Source organism: Phaenicophaeus curvirostris, chromosome 14 (assembly GCF_032191515.1).
Source record: "Phaenicophaeus curvirostris isolate KB17595 chromosome 14, BPBGC_Pcur_1.0, whole genome shotgun sequence".
Taxonomy (NCBI): Eukaryota; Metazoa; Chordata; class Aves; order Cuculiformes; family Cuculidae; genus Phaenicophaeus; species Phaenicophaeus curvirostris.
In genome coordinates this window covers 7092004-7113127 of record NC_091405.1, presented here as the reverse complement: position 1 = coordinate 7113127, position 21124 = coordinate 7092004, and the positions used below count along the sequence as shown (strand labels likewise).

The following is a 21124-nucleotide window of genomic DNA, read 5'->3' as shown; positions in this document are numbered from 1 at the left end:
TGGGGCACAGGGACTGCTCTTGGCTGCGGCAACCCACCCTGTCCACAGGTGAAGACGTCCCTGCGAGGCACGGCTCCCCGCGAGACACCCATTGCCTTCGAGGAGCTGGAGAGGACGTGCAGGACGAGCTACGGATACACCAACATTGCCGACACAGCCTGGATCCCGCGGGCCGGCCTATTGCTGGCCCCGGCGCTGCTCTGCTCCCTGCTCTCCTAGTGCCCAGCACTGCTCGACGCCGGCGGCTGGCCCTGTGGCTGCAGGGTCCAACCCCGCTGCCCCTTCTCACCTGCAGCAAAATAAAACCGTGCCTCAAGGACCGCTGGCAGCGTTTATCCGTGCTGGGACCCCGTGGGCACTGCCAGCCCCAGCGAGGCCGAGGCGTGGGTGCCAGGGCACTGGGAAGCCGTCACCGCACCGGGAGTGACACATTGCTGCAACACACGGCCAGGGTGGCTGGCTGTAGGGCTGCCTCCGCAGGATGCTCTCATTAATCATTAGCTAATTAATCGGCTACTCAATTATCTTCTTAGTAATTTCCTCTCACATTTGAGAACAGCCTGTCTTCAAAGCGGAGGCGGCTTTGGGCACCGCGAAAACAGGCAGGAGAAGGAGAGCCATCTTCCTGTGGCATTCGCAAATTGGCTGAGGGACAGAGCCCCCTCTGCCAGCCCACCCAGGGAAGGGACAGGCACAGGAAAGGGATGAGCCTAGTCCCTGCTGGGATGGTGACGGCAGTGGTGGTGGAACTGCTGCTGGTGGGTGCCAGGGGCCTCCCTTGGGGCACAAGCCAGGGGTCTCATCCTTGGAGAGCTCAGCCTTCTCCCCCCAAGGGCCAGGGAATGGTGATGAGAGGAGCTCAGGAAGATGGGCAGCCCAAAATGCACACTGGGGAGTTTGACTTGATCCGGCTGCCTCAGCCTCCCCAAACCAGTATCGGCTGCACCAGGGCTGCATCAGCTCCTACTCACCCGGTTGCCCCCGGCTTGGCTGCGTGCAAGAACCGGTCCCTGCAGGGGATGAGCAGGGGACTCACCAGCACCCCCTCCTCTCCAACCCCCCCTGCAGGCAGCAACCGCAGGGGTGGGGAGCTCCAGCCCTGCAGCTGACTGCTCCCCTTCCCTGGAGTGAGGGCAGGCAAGGAGGCTGCCCCTCAGCACTGGCTTCTCTGTCCCAGGGAGGGAATGGACGCGGCCATCACGCTCTGCCCCAGGCAGAGAGGACAACCGACCCCCTCTTTGCATCTGAACCCCCAGCCACAGCTTGACGGACGTTCAGGGAACCATTTATTTAAAACAGCAGAAGGCAATCAACACGGGTTTGGAGAAGAAGAAAAAGGCAAACGAGACAAGCTTTTAAAAAAACACAGAGAAACATCGCAATGAAAAGAAGGAGCATTTCCAGGGACAGAGGCGCCCCCAGCCCCATGGTTGGCACCCCTGCAGGATCCAGCCCTCCCACTCTGCAGTGCAGGCACAAGGCTCCAGCGGGGCTCCTGCTTTCTGCCCGGTCCATCCGGAGGTGGCACAAAATCCAACCCTCCACCACGCACCAGGGACTTTGTAGCCCAAGGCCACCTCCTCCTCGGCCACCACCCCGCAGCCCCAGCATGGCACGCGGGGGAAGGCAGCTCCATCGGTCACTAGATAGATACTGCCAAGGCCACTGAACTCAAAAGAAATAAGAAAAACAGTGAAAAGTGTTTGTGCTGCAAGTCCTGGGGAGATGGGCCCTGGCCCACAGCAAGCCCTGCGCAGGCAGCCCGGGAGAGCAGCCAACACTGGAAGGGAGCTGCCTCTCGCTCTTCCCCACGCTTCCCCTCCCTCCTCTCAGCACAGCCCGAAGCGGCAGCTGTGCATGCCTTAAAATTCCCTTTAAAAGCAACGAATCAGAGCTGCCCCACTGCAGCGGGTCCAGCTGTCACCCCTGGCTGCACACAGCACAGCTCAGCACAGCCAGCAGCTGCCTGGAACACACCCCACAGCTTGCAGCAAGAAGGTTAAAGTTCCTCCTCGTGAGAGCCAAAGGAAACTACATTTCCTTCCTGAGGAGCTTTCCATCAATCCAGCAGCTCAGTGGTGCCTGGGAGTCGCAGAGAAGAATGGGCACAGAAAACTCCATGCCCAGGTGAAGGCTCCAAAGGGCAAGCAGCCCCGTTTCCTCATGAGCAGCGAGAAGAGAGGGGACACGGGAAGCAGTGCCCACTCAATCCAGCCAGGTTCCAGCAGCACGGATCAGATGCAGCAGGGTGGGGAGAGCAGAGAGGAAACGGCAGCAGATACCCAGGGGATGAGCCGCTGCCAGCGCAGGCAGACGTGCTCTCAGGATGGTTTAGCATTTACTGTCCCACTCATCCCTCTGGGGGGACACTTGGGGACAAGGCTGCGGCCACCACCACTGTGAACCCAGGGGTGGATGCTGCTGCAATCCATTCCCAGCTGCTGGACATCAGGCTGGGACCAGCTCCACATGGGAGGTCAGGGCCTGGATAACCACTTCCAGACTGCAGCAGCTGGAAATGGGGAACATACGGATTTACACGCACGCGCACAGGGGCTGGTGCAGGGCAGGACAAGCTTTTCAAAGGCCACTTTGTGGTACAGAGCTCCAGGGAGGTTTGGCTTGGCAGGACAAGGAGCGAGGAAGCAGCAAGGTGAAGTCTGCAAACAGGGCAACCACCCACAGCTACGCGCTGGGCAGCCGGGGCGTGGGAAAGTCACTGCGAGGGAAAAGACGCCACGGCATAACCTCCACTTCCTGCAAGGCGCTAACCTTCCCAGAAACACCACAGCCAGGAAAACAGCCCTTCCCAAACTACTGTGACAGGAAGGCAGCTGCGTAAGGATCTCCCTGCTCCCTGTAAACAGCTCCTTGCTGTGGGCCCCAAGGAAAACTCAGCCCATGGCTCGGAGACCCAGTCTAAAACAGATAACAGAAGTGTGCTACGCACGGAGTCAGGGGAGCAGCGCCCCAGAAGACACTGCAACCCGCCCCCAGAATGATCTGTTTAGTGTTAAATCAGGACATTGTGTCATGGGACGCTGCCGAGAACCAGCAGCAACCCTCAAATGAAAAACACCCTGAAATCAGAACCAGCAAAGCGTTCCTCCAGCCCAGAGAGAGGCACTCTCCGCTCAGAAACCCCCCGCCAGGATCGCTGCCTGCTCTGGGAGAAAGTCATCACCGTCACACCCAAAAAGAAGAGTCTGAATGCAGGCAGGCAGGGCTGGGGACGTGTTGCTGGAGGAAGGGACGGCAGACTCCGCCTGGCCAGCAGGTCACAGCAAGGATTCAGCAGAGGTGGGGAAGGAGTCCCAGGCCCCTCCACCCCACACACTATACGACCAGTGCGGGGCAGCAGTCTGCAGGGGCAACAGGAGAGCTTAATTCCGCAAGGCGGCCAACCTAGAAAAGGAACAGATGTGAGAGATGCAGGGAACGGCTGCGACTCAGGAGGACCCTTCAGCCAGCGCGTGCAGGGATACCTCTGCCCAGACACCTCCCTCCAGTGGCTGAGGTGCAAGAAATCCTACCCTCGAGCACGCAGCCACAGCTGCCTGGGGGGAGTGTGGAGCATCTGTCACCAACAGAGGCGAAGTACTGTGGAGAGGGGGTCCCTGGCTTCTCTTTGGGGTGCCCCGCCACTGCAGCCCACCTCCCAGGGCTGTCCCCAGCTCCCAGAGGAGCACACCACCACCTCAGGGCTGGCCCCACATGGACCCCAGTGGCAGTTGCGTGGGGAGCATCAGAAAAGGAAGCTCATCAGCTTCTTCTGGGGCAGTTCCAGGGAGACAGCCTGTTCCCAGAGCTGTTTGAAGGTCAGTGCCAAGCATTCTCAGAGCGGTAGCAGCTGCGTGAGGGCGAGCACAGAGCAGAGGGAAACCGTTCTGCACCTTGTAGACAAGAGCGCTCTCGCTGCAGAGGGCCAGAAGCCACCCCCGCTCCTGGCACAGAGTGGTCCTACATCCCCAAAGGGTCACCTCGCCCGCCTGCACAGGGTACCATGGGTCTGCCAGGCTCTGGCGTGCCTGAGCAGGAGAGAGGGGACTCAGCAATAACTCATTCCCTTCACATCGGTGTGAGATCCCTAGAAAGGATTTGAACTGCCTCAATGGAAAACCAAGGACCCGGGAAAGAACAAACCTCCGTGACAGCTGATCTTCCTGGGAGCGGACTGAGCTCTCTCCCACTGCTGAAGCCCCCTCGGGGAGCTGGTTGAGCTGGTCCATGATCTCTAGGCCATTCTCCTCGGCGATTTGGACGATGAGGCTGTCCACCTGCTCTTGGGGCGTGGTCAGCGTGGTAGCAGAGCTCATGGAGTCCTCCATGACCTGTGACAGAGACAGCCCATCACCCTGCCCTGCAGGCAAAGCCACTCGGCCCAACCCACCTTCTTCCCCCAAAGAACCAGCTGCAGATCCCACGTTGCCACTGGCCCTCTCAGCTGGAACAGCCTCAATCCTGACAGCAGTGCTGCAGCAAAAGTGCTAAAGATTTCACGGAAAGGGTCATTGGGCACTGGAACAGCTGCCCAGGGAGGTGGTTGAGTCACCTTCCCTGGAGGTGCTTAAGGGACGAGTGGACGAGGCGCTGAGGGACATGGTTTAGTGATTGATGGGAATGGTTGGACTCGATGATCCTGTGGGTCTCTTCCAACCTGGTGATTCTATGATTCTAAGGTCTGGTTCTGCCACAGACTGCTTCTGAGTAACAGTTAGCTACGACCCAGGGACAGCCACTGGCCCTCTTCTCACAATCTGCCACCTCTCCCTCTTCGCCCAGCAAGCTCCTCCCTTATTCTCCAGCATGAGATATGTCTTCCCCAGTGTCTCTCATGTGCCTCAAATGCAGAGAGAAAAACTGTGTGAACAGCTTGGGGGGTTTCCCACACCAGGGGCTGGAGTCCCCGAGGGGAACAGCATGTCGCTGCAGAAGCCCAAGTTACAGCTGGGACACGGCTCTCTCCAGGGAGGCAGCACATTACCGTTCACAAACCCACCTGAGACAAGCCCACCCTCCTGAACCCAGCAGCTCCCAAACCCCTCAGGGACCACTGGCACTTACCGATGTATGAACATCCAAATTCTGAACCTGCTGCTCAAATTTATCCATCACCGCAGACACCTTCTGCAAGTCCATGGAGCTCAGAGCCTTGTCCAAGGCCTTGGTCACCTGTGCCATATTCTTCGTCACCTGCAAGAGGAGATAGTTTCACAGTTGCTTCCCAAAGACAAAGCATCTGGCTGCTGAGAGTGAAACCCAGGTCAGTGAGAGAGAAGCCAGCATTTCTCATGCTCACAGCAGCGTTAGGAGGCAGGACGAGCTCTGCTCACTCTCCAGATGCTGCTGCCAGCTCTCTGCAAGCTCTGCTGCAGGTTTCTCCTGCAGGTTTTCCAGCCACACACGGTCAGTGCAGACCCCAGGACAGCGCTCCTGGCAGGACAGGCCCCATCCTATCCCCTTACCCGTCCCACCAGGCAAGAGGCTCCCGGCATGAGCCTCTCCTACCTCTGCAGCCAAGGGTTAAGGATTTAACTCCAGCCCGTAACGAAGCAGCTCCTCTGCAAGGAACAGGCTGCACCAGAGGGAAAGGGTTGGAGCCAGCTACAAGGCTTGGCAGGATCCTTTCCTGGGACAGGGAAGTCCAAGGTAGTTTGAGGTAGCAAGAGCAGAAGAGCCAATGTTTGCTCTCCACAGAAAGCACAGACCGGTCTCAAAGCCCCACGCCCACGTAGAGGCTCTTACCCCTTTCATCGTCACTGCTGTCTGGACCTTGGAGGCCACTGCATCCACCCGGGAAGACATGCGGAGCCAGTTAAGCCCCTCGTTCTTCTTGCGGATGGCATTCTCTGCGTAGACACGAGCACACTCCACATTCTTCTGCTGAAGGGCCTAGAAGGGTAAAGGGCAACCGCTTGGACTGAGAACCCAACACAGGTTTATAAACAAGCACACTCTGATCCTGCCTGACAGGTTTCCAGCAGGAAACAGCTGTCCTGTAACCCTCAAAATGCTGAATGTGCCCTTGAAGAGGAATCGGTATCATCTCCCAGTGTCCCTGTGACCTCTTGGTGTCACAGGGATGGACCACATCCGCCCAGCAGAGCCAAGAGCTGAGGGTGGGACTCAAAACACTTGGAGGCCAAGCTAGTATGTGTAGAAGAGCCTGGGAGAGGAAGAACCTGCCTCCTTCCCCTAGTTCCTTCATGGAACGCAGCAGGATGTGCAGCTGCCTGGCACAGCGCCGAGTGCTGGCAGTACCGGCCCAGGATGAGCCCCCACTCACCTTTTTGACTTTGGCTTGCTCAGCCTTAGAGTCTTTCTCAGCTTTTTTTGCGAGCTTCTCCAGCTGCTTCGCTGTGAACTGTGGAGCAAGCAACGGGTTAGTGCCAGGATACAGCAGAGCAGAACCAGGGATGCAGGGTGAGCAGAGCCCCAGCTGCCTCCCCCACCCAGCAACCCGGCCAAGGTTGCCCCAACTCTCTGGCCACAGGTGGTGGCCGGGAAGACGGATCCCACCGAGAAGTGGAATCTCCCAGATCACACGGCAAACCGGGAAGTCCCTTTTCCCTGCTTTCGAGAAGGGAAGAGCCGGGAACAGCCCAGGAACGGCGGCCCGAGAGAACAAACCCGGCTAAAGGGCTCCCTCTTCCCGTAGCCACCGGCATCGGCGGGGCTCCATCGGCACCCCCGGCGCCCCGCGGCTCTCTGCCTGCCAGGGCCTCCTTCTACTGCGGGGCGGCAGCCGGAGAAGCCGTGAGTCAGTGGGCGGGACGGTCTCAGGGCACCTCCCGGAGAGGCAGACACCGTCGCCGGCCCCATGGGACTGGAGATACGAGACAGAGAGGAGGCGGAGGGCCCGCCACTGCCCTCACCTTCAGCTGGAAGAGCGTGTCTAGAAAAGAAGGAAAGCACAGACTCAGGAATGGCGCAACGGGAGCCGGCAGCGGGAACCGGGACCGGGGACCGATCCTGGCCCCCAACGCCCACCCCCCACGCGCTCCCAGCCCCGCCCCCACCGCGCAGGACAAGCTCCCTCCCTTCCCAACCCCGACCCGGCGCGGCGGAGCCCCCGTTTCCCCGGCTCGCCCTTACCGTCCATCCTGCCCCGCCGCCGCTTCCGGGTTCCGCCGCTTCCGGGTTCCGCCACCGCCACTTCCGGGGTGCGCGCGACAAGTCCCGCGAGAGCTGCTCTGGGCCGGGGTCACGTGGGGGCCGCTCGCACGGTGGGGGCGTGGCCATACTCGAGGGGGCGTGGCCATACAGCAACGCGACGTCGGGCGAGTGGGCGTGGTCATACGGAAGCAGTTGTCGCGTCAACGAGGGGGCGGGGTCAGCAGCAATGGGGGCGTGGCCAGGCGGAAGGGGGCGTGGTCTGTCCGCGCGTGCGGAGACGGGGCCGGGCGCGCGCTGGGGGTCGCCATGGCGGAGGGCGGTTCGGCCGAGGGGGAGCTGGGGCCGCTGCGGCTGCGGCGCCTGCGGGGAGACGGGTTCTTCGAGGTGCCGGCGGCCGACAGGGTGAGGGGCTGCGTGGGGAGAGGTGGGAGGGGGCTCTGGGCTTGTGGAAGCGGCGAGGAGCGGAGAGAGAGGCAGAGAGAGAGAGTGAGAGGCCTCAAGGCCTCTCTGTCCCCTCAGAGGCCTCTGGGTCTGGGGGCCCTGAGGGCTGCTTGGGTGCTGGGGATGGTTGGGGGGGTGACCCTGGGTTCGCTGGGGCTGTCGCTCGTTCCGCTAACGGCTTGGGGGTGACCCTGGCCCTGCTGGGGGTTGTGCCTGTTATGGGGAGGCTCTAGGCTGAAGGGCACACAGGTTCAGCCCTTGTGGGAGCACGTTGGGAGCAGGAATGGAGCCAGACAGCGTGCAGCGCCCGCAGACCCGGCCCTGCCAGCTGGGCACAGGGAGGCTCCTCAGCAGTCGTGGTGATGGGGCTGGAGAGTGAGCATAGAGCTGGGGTCAGAAGGGCCACTAGCTGAGCTCATGTGCCTGCAGCATTTCCAAACCTCTGGTTTGCTCTGTAAGCACCAGAGTGGCACCGCAGGCTGCCCGGGGAGAGGGAGGGGTGTAGCTTTAGGCTGCCACCAAGGGGCTGTGTCCCTATGAAGGTTGGTGAGAAACCTCTCGGGGCTGCCCCAGAGACAGCGCTTGCATGTGATGTCACTCTTTGCTTCCAGCTGGGAAGATGCCGGAGTGTGAAGGAGTTTGAGAAGCTGAATCGGATTGGAGAGGGCACCTATGGCATAGTGTGTGAGTGTGACACTGGCTACACTCTCCAGGCCTGGGGCAGAGCCAGTTCCTGGGCAGAAGGAGGGGCTGCAACCCATCTGCCCCGCTCCTGGCAGCAGAGGCAGCTTGGGCTGGGGGTGCTGTGAGGGACACTGAGGCCGAGAGGAGGCTCATCAGCCCTGGGATTTTGCTGGCTCATGACAAACCCAGTGTTCGCATTCTGGTGCTGAGTGTCTGGCCTGTGCTGCTCTTCCAGACCGGGCCCGGGACACTGTGACAGATGAGACCGTGGCGTTGAAGAAGGTGCGGATGGACAATGAGAAGGATGGTAATGAAGGAGCAGGGGAGCTGTGGTGGCAGCAGGGTGGCTCTAATGGTGACCAGGAGCAGCAGTCGTGCAGCGCGGCTTTTGCTTCCTGCAGGAATGCCCATCAGCAGCCTGCGGGAGATCACCCTGCTCCTTCAGCTTCGGCACCCCAACATTGTGGAGCTGAAGGAGGTGGTTGTAGGGAACCATTTGGAGAGGTGAGAATCCCCAGCTTTGTCTTCTCTGCCTTGCAGACCCTTCTCAGTCCCCTGAGCTGCCTCTCACAGCACAGACCTCTGCTATGAGTGCTGGGGCACCAGAGGGGTGTCCTGGGAGCTCCTGACTCTCTTGCCTATGACAGCATTTTCCTGGTGATGGGCTACTGCGAGCAGGACCTGGCCAGCCTTCTCGAGAACATGCAGACACCTTTTTCAGAGGCTCAGGTAAACGTTGGGTCAGGTTTTAGGTACATCACCGCTGCAGAGTTGCTGCCACTCCAACTAGAACCCACTGGGCATCAGTGTGGACTCCCCAAACCTTGCGATCCCTGCACCTTCAGCAGGGCTGGGGAATGCCAGAGGAGCTGGGATTCCCAGGCCATGTGGGGAGCCTGGGCTTAGCTGGTTTTCACAGAATGCTCCAGGGACTTTCCAGGCTGGGTTTTGGGTTGGAGCAAACTGGTAGGGAAACAGAACTGGAAGAAAATGTCCCAAGCAGCTTGTGAGTTATTCTGGAAGGACATGGGGACTGATGCACTGCAGAGCAGTGACAGACAGGGCAGACTGCACAGCACCCGAGTGGGTTTGACCTCTGGGACTTTGCCTGGTTGGTGTTGCTCTCGCAGATGGTGGTGTTCCTGTCCTCTGTCTCCAGGTAAAGTGCATCGTTCTGCAAGTCCTCAAGGGCCTGCAATACCTTCATGAGAACTACATCATCCACAGGTGGGAGCAGCAGGACAGGTGGTGGGAAAGGGGATGTGGGGACGGGGGCTGACGGGAGGGAGCCTGCTGAGCCCTCACTGTGGTGTCATTCTTTGCCACCCGTGTCCTGCAAGCAAGGAGCACGGCGTGGAGTAGCTGTAGGTGAACTGGTTGCTCCATGTGGAGCAGGGAGGCTGCTGAATGATGAGATTCGCTTCTCCCAATGAAGACTCAGCTCTGGGCCCGCTTGCAAGCAGGGAAACACAGGTATGGGAAGAGCCATGGCTGAAGGACAGTGCTGACCAGCCGCTCTCCGTTTCCCCCCAGGGATCTGAAGGTGTCCAACCTGCTCATGACTGACAAAGGCTGCGTGAAGATAGGTGAGCCCGGCAGCTGCCTGTTGCCCTCCTGTTGTGGATGTGCTCGCAGCTCTCCCTCCGCTCCCTGACACTGTCAGAGCGAGGAGCTTGCTCATCTCCTCATCTTGAGTCTCCCCTGTTGCAGCTGATTTTGGACTGGCACGCACCTACGGGATGCCCCCGAAGCCCATGACCCCCAAAGTTGTCACGCTGTGGTGAGCGGTCGGTGTGAGGGGCCACGCTGGCTCGGGGTGACGCGGGCAAGCCCTCGCGAGGGCTTCCTTTCCTCTAGCTGGAGGAAAGCACCTGGAGACGGTGCTGTCCCCTGTCCAGGTACCGAGCACCCGAGCTGCTGCTGGGGATGACGACCCAGACCACCGCCATCGACATGTGGTAAGGCGCGGGCAGGAGGGGGCTGAGGAGGCTGCAGAACTGCAGCTGGGGGATCAATGGAGGTGCTTCTCCAGCCCCAGCTAACTCCTGCACATCATCTTCTCTGCAGGGCTTTGGGCTGCATCCTTGCTGAGCTGCTGGCGCACAAACCGCTGCTGCCAGGCACCTCCGAGATCCACCAGATCGACCTCATCGTGCAGCTCCTAGGGACGCCCAACGAAAACATCTGGCCGGTGAGCACAGCCCCTGCTTGTGCCTGCTCTCCCTGCTGTCCCCACGTCCGCCTCACGCTCCCGGCCCCCACAGGGTTTCTCCAAGCTGCCCCTGGTGAGTCAGTACACCCTGCGGAAGCAGCCCTACAACAACCTCAAGCACAAGTTCCCCTGGCTGTCGGAGGCCGGGCTGCGGCTGCTCAACTTCCTCTTCATGTATGACCCCAAGAAGCGGTAAGCGCCATCCGCAGCTCTGCGTGGGCAGGGGAGGAGGAGACCTGCCTCCAGCTGGCACTGCCCGTGTCACGCAGCCCCCCCCTAGGGCTGCACAGAATCTTGGGGGTGCCTGCCACATCCCTCATCCCCGCAGGGCAACAGCAAAAGACTGCCTGGAGAGCTCCTACTTCAAGGAGAAGCCTCTGCGTAAGTTAAATTCCCCTCGGGGCAGGGCTGGGGTGCTCTGGGCCCCACTGAGCCCTGGCTCTGCCCCCACAGCCTGTGAGCCGGAGCTCATGCCCACCTTCCCCCACCACCGCAACAAGCGCGCAGCCACCACCAGCGCGGGGACAGAGAGCCAGGCCAAGCGCAGCAAGCCCTGAGCCCCGGCCTGGGGGAGGAGGCACGGCATATGCCAGCAGGGATGGCTTTCCTCAGCAGAACAGCACTGGCACCGCAACCCCCATCCCTTTCTGGGATGGCTCCCAACTGGAATTCCCCTCCCTGCATCGGCATGGGGATGGCCCGGCTGCGTTGGCAGAGCGCTGCAACCCTCACCTTGTACACGTTCTGCCCTGGGGCTGGGTGAGGGCAGCCCCGAGAGCTGCAGGCACATTCCAGCCCTGTGCTTGCCTCTTCCCTGGGCTGGGAGAGAGGAAAGATGGGGCTCAGGTCCCCCTGGGCCTCAGGAGGGAGAGGCCGTGGTGCTGGCAGGGCCAGCCCTGTCCCGCAGGGCCCTCGGTTGGTGCTGACTGTGTGGGTTACCCTGACTTTGCTGTCAATAAAATTAGCTACCAGCAGCAGCAGTGGGGAGTGAATCGCCTCATCTTTTGGCTCCAGCTGGGCTGGGAGAAGCTGCACCCCAGTTCTCCTTGCATTGTGCCACATAGTTCTGCCCCTGGCCTTAACTGGGAGCTGCTCCCGCAAAGGCAACGTAGCATCGGATGGCACTGCAGGCCCTGCCCCTTCCCTGGGAGCAGGCGCCTTTCCCCCCAGCAGGGCAGGAGACAACACGCTGCGAGGCAGCCATGACGCTTTACTGAGACGCACCAAGCCGTTTACAGCAACAATGCCAGGGCTGGAGCAAGGGCCCATCCTCCCGGAGCACAGCAGGCTCCTACTGCCCCGGGGCAGGGGGGCAAGCGGAGAACAGCGCACGCTTCACAACCTCCCAGTGGGATGAGCTCGGCGTCCCTCAGGCTGAGCAGTGGCCATGTCCCCGTTCCCTTCTGGCTGCAGGGAGACGGAGACAGGCATCGGTGGCGCTCCAGGAGTGTCAAGATGAGGAGTTATCAGCTAGCAGCATGTCCACCTCTGTCCGCTGCAGCCAGAGCCGCTGCTGCCTCTCGCTGCGCAGCTCCTGGCCGCGGTGCCGGCTGCGGCAGTCGTGCCCGGCCGCACAGGTGCCGGAGTGGAGCTGCTGGCAGGTGGTGCAGCAGTAGGAGGGCAGCGCGCCCTGGCGCAAGCAGGAGTGTAGCTGGTAGCAGGGCAGCTCGGGGGCTTCCTGCGGGACGGCGGGGGGCAAAGCCAGGGGCTCTCCCAGCACCTCGGGGCTTCTCCCCACGGCTAGAGTGGAGAGCACGCTGCCAGCCGGGCCGAGCTCCTGCTCCAGGAAGAGGCGAGAGGAGGAGGAAGAGGTGTCCAGGTTGAGGTTGCCTGTGGAGGGCACTGGCTCCTGCCCAAGGCTGCCATCTCTGCAGCAGTCCCAGCCCCTCCTGGGCCCGTCCTGAGCATCCCACGGGCTGCCAGGGTCCCTCCACAGCGCTGGGGGGTCTGTGTCCTCTTCCCTGGGGTCCCTGGGGCTGGCCGGCAGCTCCTGGTAGAGATCCAGGCTGTCATCGCAGTTGTCAGCCGCCTTGTGCTGCAGCATCTTCATGCAGGTGTCCACGTCCTCGGCTGGCCGGCGTGCTTCCAGCAGGTCCTCGAGGGGCAGCCGGCGCGGCTGGAGCCGCAGCACCATCCCTGCCAGGATTTCACACTCCAGCCAGCAGGCGAAGAACCCGCAGGCGGCGGCAGCCAGCTCGGGCCCGGGGGGCGGCTGGGACAGGACCAGGCTGTGCGGGTCCCGCTGTTCGTAGCCCAGCCGGCTGAAAATCTGCACCAGGTCAGCTTCGGGGAGCACCGGGCGCAGGAGGTGGACGTAGGCGCCGGAGAAGGTCTGCAAGGAGAACAGGGGGTCACGACTGAGGGTCCCTCGCGCCCCCCCCCCTCCCCCCCCGGGGCCGCGCTCCCCACCTGGACGGTGCCGAACTCCCTGCGCCAGGGGCAGAGGTAGAGGTTGGCGGCCGCGCTCTCCAGCAGGCGGAAGGCGTCGGCCAAGCCCCGCAGCGCCGGGACCGGGTCCGGGCGGCCCCGCAGCCCGCGGGCCAGCAGCGCGGGGCCGTCGTCCTGCAGGGCGGACAGCAGCGCCGGCTCCGCGCGCAGGCGGCCCCGCAGCCGCTCCGTGAAGGCGGGGTCGGCGCAGGCCCCGGCGCGGCCGCGGCGGAAGGCGCGCTCGAGGCAGCGCCGGTACTCGTGCCGGTACTCGTCCCGCTCCTGCCGCCGCGCCGAGCCCGCGCACATCCTGCTGCGGGAGCCGCGTCAGCCACGGCGAGCGCCCCGCCGCCTCCGCCTCGGGAACCGGGGCGAACGGCGCTTCCGGCCCCGCGTGGCCGCCGCTTCCGCCTCCTGCGTGATTACGTCACGACGCGCGGGGCCCACAGAGACCACGCCCCCACTATGTTTTGTTTGTGACTGGGGGCGTGGCTAGATTAGGCCACGCCCATACGTCAAACGGGAGTGATCACATGATCAGGGTGATCACATGACTGGGGCGCTGTGTGGCCACGCCCATAAAGGGCGGGGTCGATTAGAGAAGCTCCGCCCATTCCATCCCGCCCCACAGCGCCCCCCGGCGGCCGGGAGGAACACCGCGGGCCCCCCCCCGCGCCCCCCAGCACGGACCCCGCGCGGTTCCCGGTGTCCCCCCCGCCTCCAGGGTCACACTAGGCACCCCTCCCCACTCCCCCCACCGGGACCCCCCCAAGCCAGGGAAGTCCCGTCCGGTTCCCCCACCCCCCGCCCCGGGAGCTGCAGCACCTGCCGGTGGGCGCGGGCTGGGGTCCCCCGGTGCCACCTCGTCACTGCAGGGTCTCCACGTAGGACAGGGCGCTCTGCAGGGATGTCAGGCAGTACCCCTCCTCCCCGATCAGGTACCTGCGCACCGCGGCTCAGTGTCAGCAGTCGGCACCGGCATCAACACTGATACCAGCACTGCCATGGGCTCCAACCAACACGGACACCGAAACAGACACCAGCACCGACCAACACCACCACAGGCCCCGACACGGACACTGACACCAGCACCAACACTCACATGGGCACCACCACAGACACAGGCACTGATACTGACACTGCCCCAGATGCCACTGTGGCCAAGACGTGAGCATCAGCACAGCGACGGACACCGCCACAACCACCACCCAGCTGGGACAGCATCAGAGCAGGGACAGTGTCCGGACTGGGACACGGCTGGGACATCGCCATGGACACCATGGGCACTGCACGGCAGGGACAGCATCAACGCAAGGATGTGACACCAAAAAGCCAGTTCACCACTGTGGCCAGGACACCAGGTCACTGTCACAGCCCAGACACTGACAGGGCTGTGACACAGAATCATAGAATCACCAGGTTGGAAAAGACCCACCGGATCATCCAGTCCAACCATTCCCTCAACATCCTTCTTGTGGTGAGGGGCCCAGAACGGAACACAGGATTCGAGGAGCGGTCTCACCAGTGCCGAGTACAGAGGGAGAATAACCCCCCTGGATCTGCTGGCCACCATGGCTGGAGCACCATCATGGTAAAGACACTACCACGGCTGGGACACCACCACCGCCAGGACACCATCGCGACCAAGACACCATCACCTCTCACAGCCAGGCCACCGGAGCCCTGCCCGGCTCCCTCCCCGCACCGCAGCCCCAGCAGCTCGGTTGGCCCCGGACCTCCCCAGGTACCTACCCCTCATGGATGAATTCCTCCATGGCGGCGCACTCGGAGAGCAGCTGGGGCAGCCCCGTCTGCAGCACCACGTAGGACAGGATGGGCAACAGGTCGTCTGCTCCGCTGCCGCCAACGGGAATTGTTAGCCATGCCGGGAACGGCAACGGCCAGCCCCGACACCCCCCTGACAGCAGGAACCCACACCAGTCTCGGTTCTGCTGCCCACCATGTCCCTGTACTCACATGGCAGCCGAGGCGGGGGCCCGGCCGTCCCGGGAGCCGCAGTATTCCTCGGCACACTCGCAGATGCCGCGCAGGGCTCGCACTACGGCACAGAGTGGGTGCTGAGGGCCATCCTGGCACCCTCCCGCCCCAGGCCCCACCACCACCGCAGCCCCCTCTGGCCACGCACCAATGCACTCCAGCTTCCTGCGGGGACAGGTTTCCAGCGGGATGAGGCGCAGATCCTCGATGGCGGAGCCGTACGCGGGGCAGCCGGGGGCCGGGGGGAAGAGCCGCGAGGACAGCCCCATGTCGGCGGGGCTGGCGTGCCGGTGCCGCTCCATGCTGCGAGCCAGGGCTGCCTCCCGGGGCCGATGCACGCTCCTGGGGGCAGAGGTCAGGGGGTGCCGGGAAGGGTTCTGGGGGGCCGTGGGGGTCCAGCCTGGCCGTACCTGTAGAGGGCCAGCAGCGGTGCCCAGAGCTGGGGGAAGAAAGCCTCCTCCAGGCAGGCCAGGCACTGGTCCTTGCCGGCGGCGGTGTTCAGCCCCTCGAAGGCCAGGAACGTCAGGGACAGCAGCCTGTCTGGGAAGGGACAAGTTACACAGCACACTTGGTGGGTGCTGGCGAGACCCTCATCCTCCCCACCCTGTATCCCGAGTTCACCCGGGATAAAACAACGGGGCGCAGGGTGCCCCCTCCTCCCGCAGAGAGCCCACAGCTGAGGAGAGCCCTGGCCGACCCCGGCCGCCACCCCTCACCGATGGCGTTGTGGATGTCCCGCACGATGCCCTTCAGCTGCTCCGGCAGCGCCGTCTCCTTCCCGGGGCCGGCTGGGGGGTCCCCGGGAGCCCAGACCTCAGGCGACGCCAGGAACCGCTCCAGGTCCTCGAAGGAGCTCTCGCGGGGGGTCTGGGGGGCTGCCACCGGCCCCGACCAGCCACCCTCTGCTCTCGGCGTGCCAGGGCTGCCATCGGCAAGGGGTGTGCTGGACAGGCTGTGCCGCAGCCCTGCTGTGCCGTGCTCGGGCACAGAGAACATGCAGTGGAGGCTGCGGGAAGCTCGGAGCCTGCGACCCCCCGATTCGGCGGGCAGCGAGCCCCCCATGTCCAGCGAGAGGAAGGAGAGGCCGGTGGGGGAGGCAGGGGTGGCGTCGGCCTGGCTGACGGCCGGGTAGAGGCGGGCGTACACCGCGCACTGCAGCTGCCGCAGGAGCTGGGCGATGGGGTGGTCAGGGAAGCTGGAAGCAGAGGGAAGGGGTGGGCAGGGGGCCCTGGCAAGCAGGCACAGTCCCCTCACTCTGAGCAGGGCCCTTTCCCACCCCAGTGCTACCTGAGGAGGCAGGAGAAGAGCCCCGACACCAGGGAGAGGTCTGCCGGGCTTCGCTTCAGCCGGGCCTTCCACTGCCTAGGCCAGTCCTGGGGAGCATCCGTGGCTTGTCAGTAACGCTGGCAGGGCACCGGGCCCCACGGCACAACAACCTGCCCCATGGCACAATGTCCTGCCCCAAGGGTGCACCTGGGGCACAACAATCCTATGCAGAGCTACAGACTAGAAGTCTGGCTGGAAAGCTGCCTGGAGGAGAGGAACCTCGGGGTGTTGGTTGACAGCGACTGAACATGGGCCAGCAGGGGCCCAGGTGGCCAAGAAGGCCAATGGCATCTTGGCTTGGATCAGAAACGGTGTGACCAGCAGGTCCAGGGAGGTTATTCTCCCTCTGGACTCGGCACTGGTGAGACCGCTCCTCGAATCCTGTGTTCAGTTCTGGGCCCCTCACCACAAGAAGGATGTTGAGGCTCTGGAGCGAGTCCAGAGAAGAGCAACAAAGCTGGGGAAGGGGCTGGAGAACAGGCCTTATGGGGAACGGCTGAGAGAGCTGGGGGTGTTTAGCCTGGAGAAGAGGAGGCTGAGGGGAGACCTCATTGCTCTCTCCAACTACCTGAAAGGAGGTTGTGGAGAGGAGGGAGCTGGGCTCTTCTCCCAAGTGACAGGGGACAGGACGAGAGGGAATGGCCTCAGGCTCCGCCAGGGGAGGTTCAGGCTGGATGTCAGGAAAAAATTTTTCACAGAAAGGGTCGTTGGGCACTGGAACAGCTGCCCAGGGAGGAGGTTGAGTCACCTTCCTTGGAGGTGTTTAAAGGACGGCTGGATGAGGTGCTGAGGGACATGGTTTAGGGATTGATGGGAATGGTTGGACTCAATGATCTGGTGGGTCTTTTCCAACCTGGGGATTCTATGATTCTATGGCACAGTGTCTCTGCGCCCACAGGGCCTGTGGACAGCGCAGCATCCCACCCCAGCAGCACCCAGGGGCGTCAAGCCTCCTGCCCCCCAGCACCCGCGGGCAGCGTGCATCCGGCACCCACCACAGCCACCGCAGCAGCATCCAGCGTGTACTCACATGATCCTGCTCATACTCGAGGATGGCAGCATAGAGGGCCCTCTGCTCCTGCTCCTCGGGGGTGAGCGCCACACTGCTGGAGAATCTCCTGGGGATGCAACAGTCCAGGGTGAGGGCACTGCCAGGGTGGCCCCTGCACCTGCGGGGTCCCCGCTGTGACACCAACACTCACCTGTTGGCAGCCTCCTGCAGCCGCAGCCGCCGCTCCTCCATTTTCCGCTGCAGCTGAGCCACGGCAGAGTTAAGGCTCCATAGTTCCCACATCACCCAGCCGGCACCGCTCGCCCACTGCCTCAGCACAGTCCCAGCAGCCTGGGGGCCAGGACTGGCCCTTCCTCCACCTCCAACCCTCCCATCAGCCGGTAGCAGGACAGGACTGGGACCCCAAAAGCCTGTGTGGGATGGGTGCAGCCCACAGACAGGGCACAGGCACCTGGGCAGCGTGTGGGGCTCTGCTGGAGCCCAGTACAGCCGCAGGGCCAGCATTCAGAGCTCTCCCCACCAGGAAGGATACGGTCTCCTCCCGGGCCTTGGCAATCACCAGGTTCTCCATCATCTGGCGCTGCAGGGACAGCGTCTGCGAGGCAGTTGACGTGTTGGGGATGCCTGCCCAAGGCCCGTGGCCAGCCGCATGGCAGGCATGGAGCAGGGGGCCCCTGGGGCACCACAGGTACCCTCTCTGCTCCCAGCCCCGGCCTCCCACCCAGCAGAACTCCCCACTTGCCAGGGAGGTCTTCTGCACGGCCTGGCTGGGGTTCAGCCGTGCCACTCGTGCCTCATACGCTGCCTTCAGCTTCTGGTTCTGCAGAGATGCCTCCTCCAGTGGCGTCAGCTCCCTGCTGGAACCAGCCCTCAGCACCCACCACTGGTGACACAATCCAGGGCCCCTTCCTGCCATGCCCCCAGCCTGGGACCCCGGCAGAGCAGGGCACACAGCACACCACATACTTCCGCGCACTCTGCGCCTCCGCAATCTGCAGCTTCTGGAAGATCTCCGGTGGCAGGAAGGGAGAAAGCTTGCCCCCCTCGTCTGAGAAGACCCGTCGGTGCCTGGGTAGGGGAGCAGGGCCACGGCTCCGTTCCTGCGCAGCCAGTTTTGCCTGGGCTTTCCCTAAGGAGGGAAGGGAAGGTCAGCTGCCCCCCTGCCACCAGCCTGGCCCCAGCGTGGGGACCCAGCTCCTCGAAGCAGGGTGCCCTCGCTCACCCAGCGCCGCTGCGATGGACTTGACTCTCTCCAGGCACTGCTCTGCCAGCTTCAGCATCTTTGGAGTGTCGGGGGTGAGATCACCCGCCAGGGATCCGTCTGGAGAACACAGAGAAGAGGAGACACGGCCGAGGGAGGCCGAGCGCAACATCACTTTTGGCTCTTGCTCCCATCTGCGGGGAGGGACAGGGCGTCAGGGTCTCCCACGGGCCCTGCCCTCCCTGCGGCCCCGGGGAGAGCTTTGGGGGGGCCACGAGGGCCGGGGTCCCCACCTGTCCCTGCAGCCTCGTCCTGCAGCGCCTGGGCGATGAGGGTGATGCTCTTCAGGTACTCCACGTAGGCCTCCTGCCAGAGACGGGGGCTGAGCCGCGGGACCCCTGCGGGCAGGGGGGATGCGGCCGGGGGGCAGGATCGGGCCCTTCCCGGGGCCGTCAGGGCAGCAGGGACCCCCAGAGCCCCAACCCTGCAGAGACCCTTCCCTCCCAGTGACCCCCTCAGTGGAAGAGGTTGGGGGAGCCCTGGGGGTCCGGATCGGGCCCTCCCAGGGGTGTCGGGGCTGCGGGGACCCCCAGCCTGACCCCTCCCAGCCCCGGAGAGACCCCAGCCCCCCGGGGCCCCCGAACCCCGAGGGGCTGCAACCCCGGTGGGACGCTGGGGGGGCAGGACCGGGTCCTCTTGGGAGTGTCGGGGCTGCGGGGACCCCCAGTCCCCCAGCCTGCCCCTCCCCTCAACCCCTGAGGGTCCCCAGCCCCCCGGTGCCCGGGATCCCCAGGAACGCCGCCCCGGTGCCGGCTCCCCGCGCTCACCCGCGCCCGCCCGGCGCTGTCCATCTCCAGGGCCCCGCTCGCCGCCCTCATGGCGCTCTGCAGCGCTCGGCCCCCGCCGGCTGAGCCCCCGCCTGAGCCCCCGGCAGAGCCCCCGGGGCCGCCACCGCCCGCCGCCGCCATGGCGGAACCGAACCGCGCGACCGGGCGGCGGCGGCGGCGGCAGCAGCGGGGTCCGCCGAGAGATAGGGGGCGCTGCGTCCTCTGCGTCCAAGGGATTCATAGAATCATAGAATCACTAGGTTGGAAAAGATCCACCGGATCATCGAGTCCAACCATTCCCATCAATCCATGTCCCTCAGCGCCTCGTCCACCCGTCCCTTAAACACCTCCAGGGAAGGGGACTCAACGCCCTCCCTGGGCAGCTGTTCCAGTGCCCAATGACACTTTCTGTGACAATTTTTTTCCTGACATCCAGCCTGAACCTCCCCTGGCAGAGCCTGAGGCCATTCCCTCTCGTCCTGTCCCCTGTCACCTGGGAGAAGAGCCCAGCTCCCTCCTCTCCACAACCTCCTTTCAGGTAGTTGGAGAGAGCAATGAGGTCTCCCCTCAGCCTCCTCCAGCCTAAACACCCCCAGCTCTCTCAGCCGCTCCTTGTAAGGCCTGTTCTCCAGCCCCTTCACCAGCTTCGTTGCTCTTCTCTGGACTCGCTCCAGAGCCTCAACATCCTTCTTGTGGTGAGGGGCCCAGAACTGAACACAGGATTCGAGGAGCGGTCTCACCAGTGCCAAGTCCAGAGGGAGAAGAACCTCCCTGGACCTGCTGGTCACACCATTTCTGATCGAAGCCAAGATGCCATTGGCCTTCTTGGCCACCTGGGCCCCTGCTGGCTCATGTTCAGTCGCTGTCAACCAACACCCCCAGGTCCCTCTCCTCCAGGCAGTTTCCAGCCAGACTTCTCCTAGTCTGTAGCTGCTCAGGGTTGTTGTGCCCCAAGTGCAGGACCTGGCATTTGGCCTTGCTATACCTCATCCCACTGGTCTCAGCCTATCAGCCGAGCTTGTTCAGATCCCTTTGGAGCCTCCCTACCCTCCAGCAGATCCACACTTCTTCCCAGCTTAGTGTCACCTGTCAACCTGCAAAGGGTGCACTCAGTGCCTTCATCCAGGTCATTGAACTCTTAGTGGGTTCACAGGTGACACTGGGCTGGGAGAGAGTGTGAATCTGCTGGAGGGCAGGGAGGCTCCACAGAGGGGTCTGGCCAGGCTGGATCAATGGGCTGAGACCAACGGGATGAGGTTTAAGAAGGGGAAGTGCAGAATCTTGCACTTGGGACACAACAGCCTTGTGCAGCTCCAGGCTTGGGGAAGAGGAGGGGAAGAGCAGCTGGGAAGCTGGTAGAAAAGGACCTGGGGGTGTTGGTTGACAGCAGCTGAACATGAGCCCAGGTGGCCAAGAAGGCCAGTGGCATCTTGGCTTGTGGCTCCCTTGGCCACAGAAACAGCCTGGCCAGCAGAAATGATGATGCCCCTGTACTCAGCACCAGTGAGGCTGCACCTTGAATCCTGGGTTTAGTTTAGAGCCCCTCGCTCCGAGAAGAACATTGAGGGGCTAGAGTGTGTCCGGAGAAGAGAAAGGACCTGGGGAAGGGACTGGAGCGTGTTTGGAGAAGAGAAAGGAGCTGGGGAAGGGGCTGGAGTGTGTCTGGAGAAGATAAGGGAGCTGGGAAGTGGCTGGAGCGTGTCTGGAGAAGAAAAGTGAGCTGGGGAAGTGGCTGGAGTGTGTCTGGAGAAGAAAAAGGAGCTGGGGAAGGGGCTGGAGCGTGTATGGAGAAGAGAAGGAAACTGGGGAAGGGGCTGGAGCATGTTTGGAGAAGAGAAAGGAGCTGGGGAAGGGGCTGGAGCGTGTCTGGAGAAGAGAAA

The 21124-nt window shown here is 63.1% G+C and overlaps 5 protein-coding genes across 10 annotated transcripts in view; 2 read left to right on the top strand and 3 right to left on the bottom strand.

Annotated features, from left to right (window-relative positions):
• Positions 1-302, top strand: part of DPEP1 (dipeptidase 1) — a 237257-nt gene extending 236955 nt beyond the window's left edge. For both annotated transcript variants that reach the window (XM_069868373.1, XM_069868372.1), the window contains one exon: positions 49-302. In XM_069868373.1, coding sequence (XP_069724474.1) covers positions 49-219 — 171 coding nt within the window. In that variant the 3' untranslated portion in view covers positions 220-302. The remainder of the gene's footprint in view (positions 1-48) is intronic.
• A 971-nt stretch (positions 303-1273) lies between these two features.
• On the bottom strand, positions 1274-7190 carry CHMP1A (charged multivesicular body protein 1A). The gene is made up of 7 exons (XM_069868120.1): positions 7096-7190; positions 6876-6895; positions 6287-6364; positions 5746-5892; positions 5065-5193; positions 4144-4331; positions 1274-3405 (listed from the first exon to the last, which is right to left on the bottom strand). Exons 1-7 carry the CDS (start codon positions 7100-7102, stop codon positions 3384-3386), a joined length of 591 nt encoding a protein of 196 aa, XP_069724221.1. The 5' UTR covers positions 7103-7190; the 3' UTR covers positions 1274-3383.
• A 219-nt stretch (positions 7191-7409) lies between these two features.
• Positions 7410-11426, top strand: CDK10 (cyclin dependent kinase 10). Of its 2 annotated transcripts, none has more exons than XM_069868118.1 (13): positions 7410-7518; positions 8169-8241; positions 8477-8548; positions 8643-8745; positions 8889-8970; positions 9401-9468; positions 9775-9827; positions 9952-10021; positions 10140-10199; positions 10309-10432; positions 10506-10645; positions 10782-10834; positions 10907-11426. In XM_069868118.1, exons 1-13 carry the CDS (start codon positions 7423-7425, stop codon positions 11008-11010), a joined length of 1098 nt encoding a protein of 365 aa, XP_069724219.1. In that variant the 5' UTR covers positions 7410-7422; the 3' UTR covers positions 11011-11426. The 2 variants fall into 2 exon arrangements, with proteins under 2 accessions (XP_069724219.1, XP_069724220.1); XM_069868119.1 differs by having other exon boundaries at positions 7517-7540; positions 10907-11425.
• A 477-nt stretch (positions 11427-11903) lies between these two features.
• SPATA2L (spermatogenesis associated 2 like) lies at positions 11904-13189 on the bottom strand. Its single transcript, XM_069868803.1, has 2 exons — positions 12863-13189; positions 11904-12785 (listed from the first exon to the last, which is right to left on the bottom strand). Exons 1-2 carry the CDS (start codon positions 13187-13189, stop codon positions 11904-11906), a joined length of 1209 nt encoding a protein of 402 aa, XP_069724904.1.
• VPS9D1 (VPS9 domain containing 1) lies at positions 12651-19319 on the bottom strand. 4 transcript variants are annotated; one of them, XM_069868386.1, is made up of 16 exons: positions 19245-19319; positions 18711-18783; positions 18439-18537; positions 18183-18345; positions 17959-18073; positions 17749-17811; positions 17407-17459; positions 17235-17322; positions 16166-16251; positions 15595-16073; positions 15289-15418; positions 15027-15220; positions 14858-14939; positions 14633-14737; positions 13706-13822; positions 12651-12785 (listed from the first exon to the last, which is right to left on the bottom strand). In XM_069868386.1, the coding sequence occupies exons 1-15, from the start codon at positions 19293-19295 to the stop codon at positions 13747-13749; spliced, it is 1857 nt and encodes a 618-aa protein (XP_069724487.1). In that variant the 5' UTR covers positions 19296-19319; the 3' UTR covers positions 12651-12785; positions 13706-13746. The 4 variants fall into 4 exon arrangements, with proteins under 4 accessions (XP_069724487.1, XP_069724490.1, XP_069724489.1 ...); XM_069868389.1 differs by having other exon boundaries at positions 17959-18070; XM_069868388.1 differs by lacking the exon at positions 12651-12785 and adding an exon at positions 13126-13190.
• Between the last annotated feature and the right edge of the window lie 1805 nt (positions 19320-21124).